Below are 8319 nucleotides of genomic sequence, written 5' to 3' on the forward strand. Positions count from 1 at the left end.
GAGGAAGCTTTGAGGGTAGAGTGAGAAAGTTAATTGATGGTTCTGCTCTAAAGATTCGATAACATATTGTAGCATAGTATTCATATACATATACCTCCTCACTACATTCATTACGTGACATTCGATTACAGTGAACAGTTGAGGCCGAACCGTTTGGAGATGGCGTAACGGGGCTGTCTTCGACTCTAAAAAATTGAAGAAGGATTGTATTTTCGATTATATTCAGTTGTATTCTTTTGATTGGTTTGTAAGTAGAGGAAAACGAACATTAGTTGGTCCGACTGGCTTTCTAAGCCTTTGTAGTGGTTGGTTCGTATGGCTTGTATGCCGTTGTATTTGTTGGTTGTTTTACCTCTAGCATCTTGTTAGAGGTTTTTTGTTTTGTTTTAATAAAAGTTCTGCCGTTCAAAAAAAAAAAAAGTTGAGGCCGAACCGTAGGCCGATGAAGTTAAATTGAACCAAACTCATTAAATATATAACATCTCTATACGAATTTCAAAATTTAAATATAACATTATATCTTGGGGTGGTTAGGGGTAAAAAAAGAGTCGGGGATAATTCGGTTAGATTGTCTAAATCTGAGTATATATAATATTTTTTTTCAGATACTATCAAAAGAAAAAATTGTATTCGTTTATCCTTTATAAGTAATAACTTATAAAGTTGAATGAATCGGGATGGTTCATCACTTAATAATTATAACAAACTTTTTTTTTACTAAGGAGATAAACATATGATGTGGCATGTGGCAACTTACATTTATAATATTCCAGATCATATTATTTGGGTGCATTATTTGATGTCTAATTTACCACTTGGCTTTTCCCATAAGGTCCTTTGATCGTATGTTGCTACTCGGATAAGTTATACGTTAGATCTTGCCTCCTGTATGCCTTTCAAATAAAATAATAGTCCAAAAAAATTAAAAGTTTATACTTAACTTATGCTATTAGGATATAAGTTGACAATTATTTAATAAACTTAAAGTTTCATACGTATATAATAATAAATTATTTATTTATATTTCATATGATATGATACGTGGTCCAACTCAAGAAACATGCGATAAATTCTAGGTAAGACACTCTTGTAACCTGTTTAATGATAATTAACTGCAAATATTACAAGATAATTGATAAATAAAAAAATATTCAAAAAGAAATTGACCAATGGATCGTAAGCCCCGTTAAGTTAGTCACAATGACCATGTGAATGACTGTTAAGTTTGGCCAAGTGCACTTCGGGTTTTAGAATCTATAGGCTCCAAACGCTTGTCTCAGCCAGAATCAATTTCTCCGAAGCTTAACCCGTTTCCGGGTTCGCATCTCTGCGTTAATGGCCCGGGGACTTTACTGAGCATGAAACCGTTTAAATGGAGTCAGAGCCCAATCACATCATCCATTGGTCTTGATAATTTACACCACTATGAATCGAGTTTATAACCAACATGATATTTTTCTCTTTTCCCGATGTGGGACAAAGGTCTCGATTCGTTCACAAACATGAATGACCAATTCTCCTTGGACCCTAGATTACACGAAATTTCTCATGTCGATTTACTTTATTTGTTTGGATTTTGTTAATGTTGGGCATTCGTTAGTAGATAAAGTGTCGCATAGTGTTTGATATATTGTTACATGGTCAATTTGGAACGTTGATTTGCACAATACCGTTAAACCGAAGTATAACTTCTCTTTCTCTCAAGTGTATTGAGTAGTTTAAATTATTTTTTAAGGAAGGCAAAACTCAATGATATTATTACCACAAATATATACATTTTTTTATACATTTTGAATCCATAATCTTTTAACACAACTAGGTCAAAACCCTTTAATCAATAACAGCATCTCTTAAGTTTCCCCCAAGCAACGAAAGTAGACCGCCACCATGTACCCGCCCCTCTGGAACCACTAGCTCAGATCGGCCACCAGTGCTGCGAGTCCCCGAGCTTATTTGATTGTTGAATGACATAAATGACGACGATTTCATCGATGACGGAACTAGCACTTGTGATGGAATGAGTTGTCTTCTTATAACCGAATTCTCTCTCCAGCTTGTCGAATTAGAAACGAAACTTACATTAGACAACGAGTGGTCGTCCGATAAACCATAAACGAGCCCATCAAAGAGCCCTGGCATGATACCAAGAGTGTCATCGGTGATTTCTTCAATTCCTCGAGCCATATTACTATGAGCGGCGCATAAACCTCCCTTTCCTCTAGCAAACTTTTCACATTTCCCATCACCACCCCAAACGCACTTCTTACCACCACCGTGCGCCTTACAGATATCCGTTTTTCCTTGGGCGCTTTTCGTACACCTTTCAAATTTACACCGCTTCCCACCACCATGTTTCACGCAACAATTAGTCCGCCCACGTGCACTCTTAGTACAACCCGGTACCGCACATCTCTTTCCACCACCATGCGCCACACAATAGTCGGTCCCACCATGAACACTTTTCGGACAACTACCATCATCTCCTTCATACAGACACCGTTTTCCTCCACCATGAGCTTTACAAAACGGTGTCGTACCCTCAGCACCTTTTGTACAACCACTAAATTCGCACCGTTTACCGCCACCGTGCGCTTTACAAAACATTGTGCTTCCCTGAGCCCCCTTTTTACAATCACGAAACCGACACCGCCTACCACCACCGTGCGCAATGCACAAACCAAGCTGTCCTTCAGCACTTCTAATACAACTTTCCACCACACACCTCTTACCTCCACCATGTTTGATGCAAAACCCCGATTTCCCTCTAGCGGCTTTACTACAACCTGCTGGGTGACTGCACCGGGTCCCGCCGCCATGTGCAATGCAATACTCTGTTTGACCTTCGGCGCTTTTCATACATCCGAGACGGTCGCACCGCTTGCCACCACCGTGAGTCTTGCAGTAGTTGGTTCGGCTCTCTGAACCGTTGTTACACCCTGGTTTCTGACATCTTGGACCACCACCATGGCTAATACATAGACCTGTTGCTCCTCTAGCCCTTTTAAAACACCCTGTAAACTTACACTTTTTGCTACTTGTTTGTTGATCCAATGTTGTTGCGGTTGAATAATCCGAGACAACCGATGAGTCAAAGTCGGAGACTTTACGCTTCTGCAGTGTGGTGTTACTTATTCTTGGAGCCAAAAGCAGGGCAGGCATATAACCACCTGACTTATTTGCTGATGTGGAACCATTATTATTAATAATCCCAAATCTATTATTAACTTCAATAGACGCACTTTGATGATTTGCTAAAAAATTCACATTACATTCAGAAGTATTAGTCGAATGATGTGAAAGACTAAGTTTTAAAATTGAATCAACCTCACTAGTATAATTACTTGGTGTGGGCCCTAACCCGAGGACCAGCCCGCTACCATGGGCTGCAGTCTTACTATTCTGTTCTTTAGACTTTGATTTGGTACCACCATAACCAAAACATTCCAAGCGTAACGTGGTATCACTTATGTGATCACTCTTATTCAGGTCATCGTTCCTGAAGGCTGCAAGGTTGCTATTGAGATCGATCATCGGGTTATCATATACCATTTTTGTGAAGGAAGTTTGGGCAGGTACTAAGTATATGCTAAATGATTATGCCTACAAAAATCTATAGATCAAAATGAAGAGAACATGAGAGTTTCGCAATAAACTAGTTCCACTACTCACAAACCCGGATGTATCTGATCTATCCATTCGAGTTTAGCGTCTACAAGAAAGCACACTCTATTGCTTCATATTGATATATTTTCGAGTTTTCATTTCACCTACAATCGAATGAAGAGACACCATAAGAATTTAATAATGCTTTTCAAAACAAACAAAAAAAAAGAAGAATTTAAGAATCTGCTGTAAGAAGAAAAAGCGGCTCAATCCGAGTGCATGGGCGGTTAACCCCTGCCCAGCAACGCGATGTGCTGAAGACACCATTGGGTGAAATTCAGGGTTAATTAAGGGGCAACTTTGTGTGCAATGGTGCACACCGAGTCGAACTCCAGACCTCTCGCTGAGAGAGGCGGACCACCACTGCATGATCTACGTATAATTAAATATTAAATACTTATATTATAATATAGTAGAGTCGCCACACATAACATTTCAGGTGATCTATGAATCTAATTAAATACGTATAGTAATAATAATATAATAACTATTCATAAAGTTAAAATAACCCTAAGATGTATCTAAGAACAGTAAGAATAAAAGGTAGGTAAAAAGTACCTGAAACAGAGAGATAAACCATGAGAAATTATAGAAGAATATGAGTTAACAGATAAAGAAAGCTGGTGGAATTGTGGAAATGTGAGTTTTAGTGATAGGAAAATGGAGTTATAAATAGGTACCGAAAGGGAAAAAAACAAGAAGAATATATATACAGAGATTATTTATTGACCCCCCTAAACTTTCCAAAAAGTGTTGTTTAGTCCATAGACTACCTAAAGGTTATGTTTGACTTTCTGTTTCTGCTAGTGATTGTTTGACTTTTTAAATAATAAGTTAATAAATTATAAATAAATAAATTTGTCTAAAAATAAAAATGCCAATTATAATGCTTCTTTGCATTTCTGTTTTATGAACTGTATTAACGGTATATATCTGTTTAATACATTTTATATCAAAATATGAAATCAATATCAATATTACATAGCAAAACATGAAAATTTTACTCCGTATTACATTTATTTACAAGTGAATGTTTAAAAATGTACTCTTTTAGTATGATATGATTTTTATGTCACATCAACTTTTCGTTAAATGTAGTTTTACTGAAATTGAATTAAATTTTGTAATATTTTCAGTTTTAATTGAATCGGGCCAAATTTTGTTAGACTTGGGCATTGGAAGGGGTATTAGTATAATACTTTTGTTTAAGGTTAAATATGTCGTCTAAAGAGAGATGGTGATTATTGGATGCCAATGGTTGATGTTAAAGGAAAAAAAAAATGATAAGTGGAATAAAACAACTTGGTTCAACTTGTCGTTTAAACACATTGTGAATTTGTGATTTTATAAGTAATTTTTACTTATTATTATATTATTATATTATTTCTTAAGCTGCCCACTTGGGTCTTCCCATTCGTTAGTTTTTGATATGCGGTTACTCGGATACGACATCACAAGCTCTTGCCTCCTTCTAGGGGCCTTTCAAAATAAATAAAGTTTGTCTAAAAAGTAATTTGCATATGTTAATCTATTATTTGATGTTTAATATTTTGCATTAACAATGATGTAGTAAAGTAATAAATTACCATTACTTTACTATTTATTATTTATTCATATTATTATATTAGTTCAATAATGAAAACTAAGACAATTCGTAAAATGGAGATATGCATATCATCAATGAAAACCTTTCAAATGCAAATACGTATCAAGAAAGCTTATTTATGGGGCACCATAAATTAAATAAAAGTCATAGAAAATCAAATGAATAGTTATAAAAATAACCAAAATTAACAGCTTAATTTATCAACCATGAGTATACCCTTTGAGGCTATTTCACAATTTAAATTTGGTGATGAAATTGGATTTGAAAATTGAAGATAAAAAGAATAAAAGGACGAAAATACCCTCTTATGACAAACATGTGACCAATTTTAACGAAAGTTAGTTTTAGGGTTAAACCGTGAAATGAATTAATAAATGATAGTTAGAAAGAAAAAAAAAAAGAAAGATCACCTATATATGATACAAAATTTGGGGATCAACGTCACAATTTTGTAGGGCTGTAAACGAGCCGAGCCGAGCCAGAGCTCGATTAGGATCGAGCTCGGCTCGTTTAAATTTGATAGAGAAAAAATGATTGATCAAATTTTATTGAGTCTGACTCATAGTGATCATTTATCAAAGAAAGGAGCTCGAGCTTAAGCTCGGCTCGGTTCGAGTCTATAGTTTAAGCTCGAACCCGGATCGTTTGAGATTTTATAAGCTCAAGCTCGCTCGAGCTCAACTTGTTAGTTATATAATTTTCTTTTTTCTTTATATTATTTAATTTTTTAATATTTCGAATTCATTGTTTTTTTAATTTTTATCAACATGTAATAAGATTTAATATTATTCTTTCAACTATTACTAATAATATATAATTAATAATTAATTATTTTATAAATATGTATTATATTGTTTAAAAATTAATATTTTGTATATGTAAATGAAAAACTCATTTAGGCTCGCGAGCTTGTTCGAGCTCGAGATATGAAACTCGGACTCGTATAATAAACGAACTTTAAATTAAGTTCGAGTTCGAGATCGAACTCGTTTAGGCTCGTCTCGAACGGAACTTTTAACAAGTCGAGCTCGAGTAGTTCGGCTCATTTACATCCTTACGATTTTGTTTAATTAACATAAGAGTAAAATAATTTCTCCTTTTTTTTCAAAAAAGAAAGAAAAAGAAAAAATCCCGATTATTTCTTAATTTTGTAACTATCTATTATTATCTTTATAAATCCCATACATAAATCCGCCACGTGTCACCTCCTTATTCAACCTCACAAAATACTTTTTTGTCAGAATTTTGAATTAAAAAATTCCTTAATTCCTACATCTGACGCGTGTCCCAAATTAAACACATTAATCGTCGTTTTTCTGCTAATTAACAAAAACCGCCCCAGTTTCAAAATTAGGGTTCCAAAATCGATTTCTTCCTCCAACTTTTACATACGTATTTTCTCAATCCTTCCGATCCAAAAAAATCTGTTCATCATCAATCAAACTTACGTTTACCAGTTTCACGCACCCGATTGTCACATCTTCAACTGTTGTGGGATGTGACAGTTTTAGCCAATCAGGCAAACATTATGTTGCAAAATGGGCGGGTCAGGTAATGGGTGAAAATAGGTTTGAGTTAAATTCTGCTGAGTATGGGTCGGATTGTGTTGACACAAAATACCTAATGTGCAACAAAAGTTTATTCTTTAAAAAAATAAAAAAGTTACCTGTCAAAGATGTTATAAAGTTAACTGATTATATGCAGATGGTTGTAACATTTGGCATGTCGGAAATTGGGCCATGGTCACTTATGGTCGGATCTGGTCAAAGTCAAGATGTTATAATGAGGATCATAGCTAAGTTTCTTGGTTTTCAGCAGGCATACTTCAAAGTTTTACACTTTTTCTAAATAAAGTTGACATCTTTCCACCTCTAATTAAATGAACATTCTTACCCAATTTGCCACCGAATATCGTCTTCGATTATTTTACAAATTTGTTACTTTTGTGTTTGACTTCACAGACGTTAAGGGCGGCATTATCTCCTTATCGACTTGGAGGAGCATCAGGTGGAAGCGATTTTGATCCAAAAGGGAAAAGTGATAACGAGGTATTTATAGATTTAAATTGTATACATTTGATCATATGTCGTGCCTTTAGTAAATGTTATGATCTTCTATTTGTAGATTATGCACTTCTGCCAGAGCTATATGGATGAGCTGTATCGTTACATTAGTCCTGATAAGGTATTTAGTCAATTTCATTACTTCATATTCATTAATACTATATATAAATGTGTAAACACGATATTTATTTATTATGGTATTTTTTGATTTTAGGATCTTCCTTCGGAGGAGATGGGTGTTTGGCACTCGTGAAATGGGTTTTCTTTATGGTCAATGTCGACGTCTGGCTGGGCATTCTCATGTAAGGTTGCATTACTCACTTCAAGATGTAAGGATATTATGACCCAAAACAACGCAAGTGATTCAACAAGATTACTCACCGATAGTAATTCTACAAGATTACTAACCCACTTAATGAACGAAAGATTATAAATGAAAGAAATGTAAATCGACACAAGAGATAACGTGGTTATATGCAATCGTTGTGATTGCTTTAGTCCACGGACCAACTAGAGAATGTATTTACTGAATATTTGTGGTGTGTTTACAATGAGTTACAAGAGGGTATATTTATAGAATGGTTTAAGGAGTAAGCTAAAAACAATTCCTTGAAGCTTCATGTGAGTTTCCTGACAGCTTCATGGAGGCTACATGTGAGTTTCCTGACAGCTTCGTGGAAGCTACATGTGAGTTTCCTAACAACTTCGTGGAAGCTACATGTGAGTTTCCTAACAACTTCGTGGAAGCTTCGTGTGAGTTTCCTGGAATCTTCCCTCTAATTGTTTAAAGTTCTCCATATCTCCAACAATCTCCCACTTGGAGACTTTGAACAAACCCAACCTTCGTCAACCCAAAATATCAACTATCTAACCAAGAACGTTAAACCACCATTATACCGCCAAACTCCATTTGGGACACGCACACTCAACACATACTTCGGATGAGCTGACTTTCGATACAAGGTCTTCAACACTACTTGTTAGAAT

General features: G+C 35.3%; 1 protein-coding gene across 1 annotated transcript; it reads right to left on the bottom strand.

Annotated features, from left to right (window-relative positions):
- Window positions 1-1792: 1792 nt before the first annotated feature.
- LOC139845245 (uncharacterized) lies at window positions 1793-4277 on the bottom strand. The gene is made up of 2 exons (XM_071835497.1): window positions 4222-4277; window positions 1793-3767 (listed from the first exon to the last, which is right to left on the bottom strand). Exon 2 carries the CDS (start codon window positions 3547-3549, stop codon window positions 1831-1833), a length of 1719 nt encoding a protein of 572 aa, XP_071691598.1. The 5' UTR covers window positions 3550-3767; window positions 4222-4277; the 3' UTR covers window positions 1793-1830.
- Window positions 4278-8319: the final 4042 nt, after the last annotated feature.

The sequence above is a fragment of the Rutidosis leptorrhynchoides genome, chromosome 4 (assembly GCF_046630445.1).
Source record: "Rutidosis leptorrhynchoides isolate AG116_Rl617_1_P2 chromosome 4, CSIRO_AGI_Rlap_v1, whole genome shotgun sequence".
Lineage (NCBI taxonomy): Eukaryota > Viridiplantae > Streptophyta > Magnoliopsida > Asterales > Asteraceae > Rutidosis > Rutidosis leptorrhynchoides.

Coding starts and splice junctions, on each gene's coding strand:
- LOC139845245 (XM_071835497.1), bottom strand. CDS start 3,549: ATGGTATATGATAACCCGATGATCGATCTCAATAGCAACCTTGCAGCC.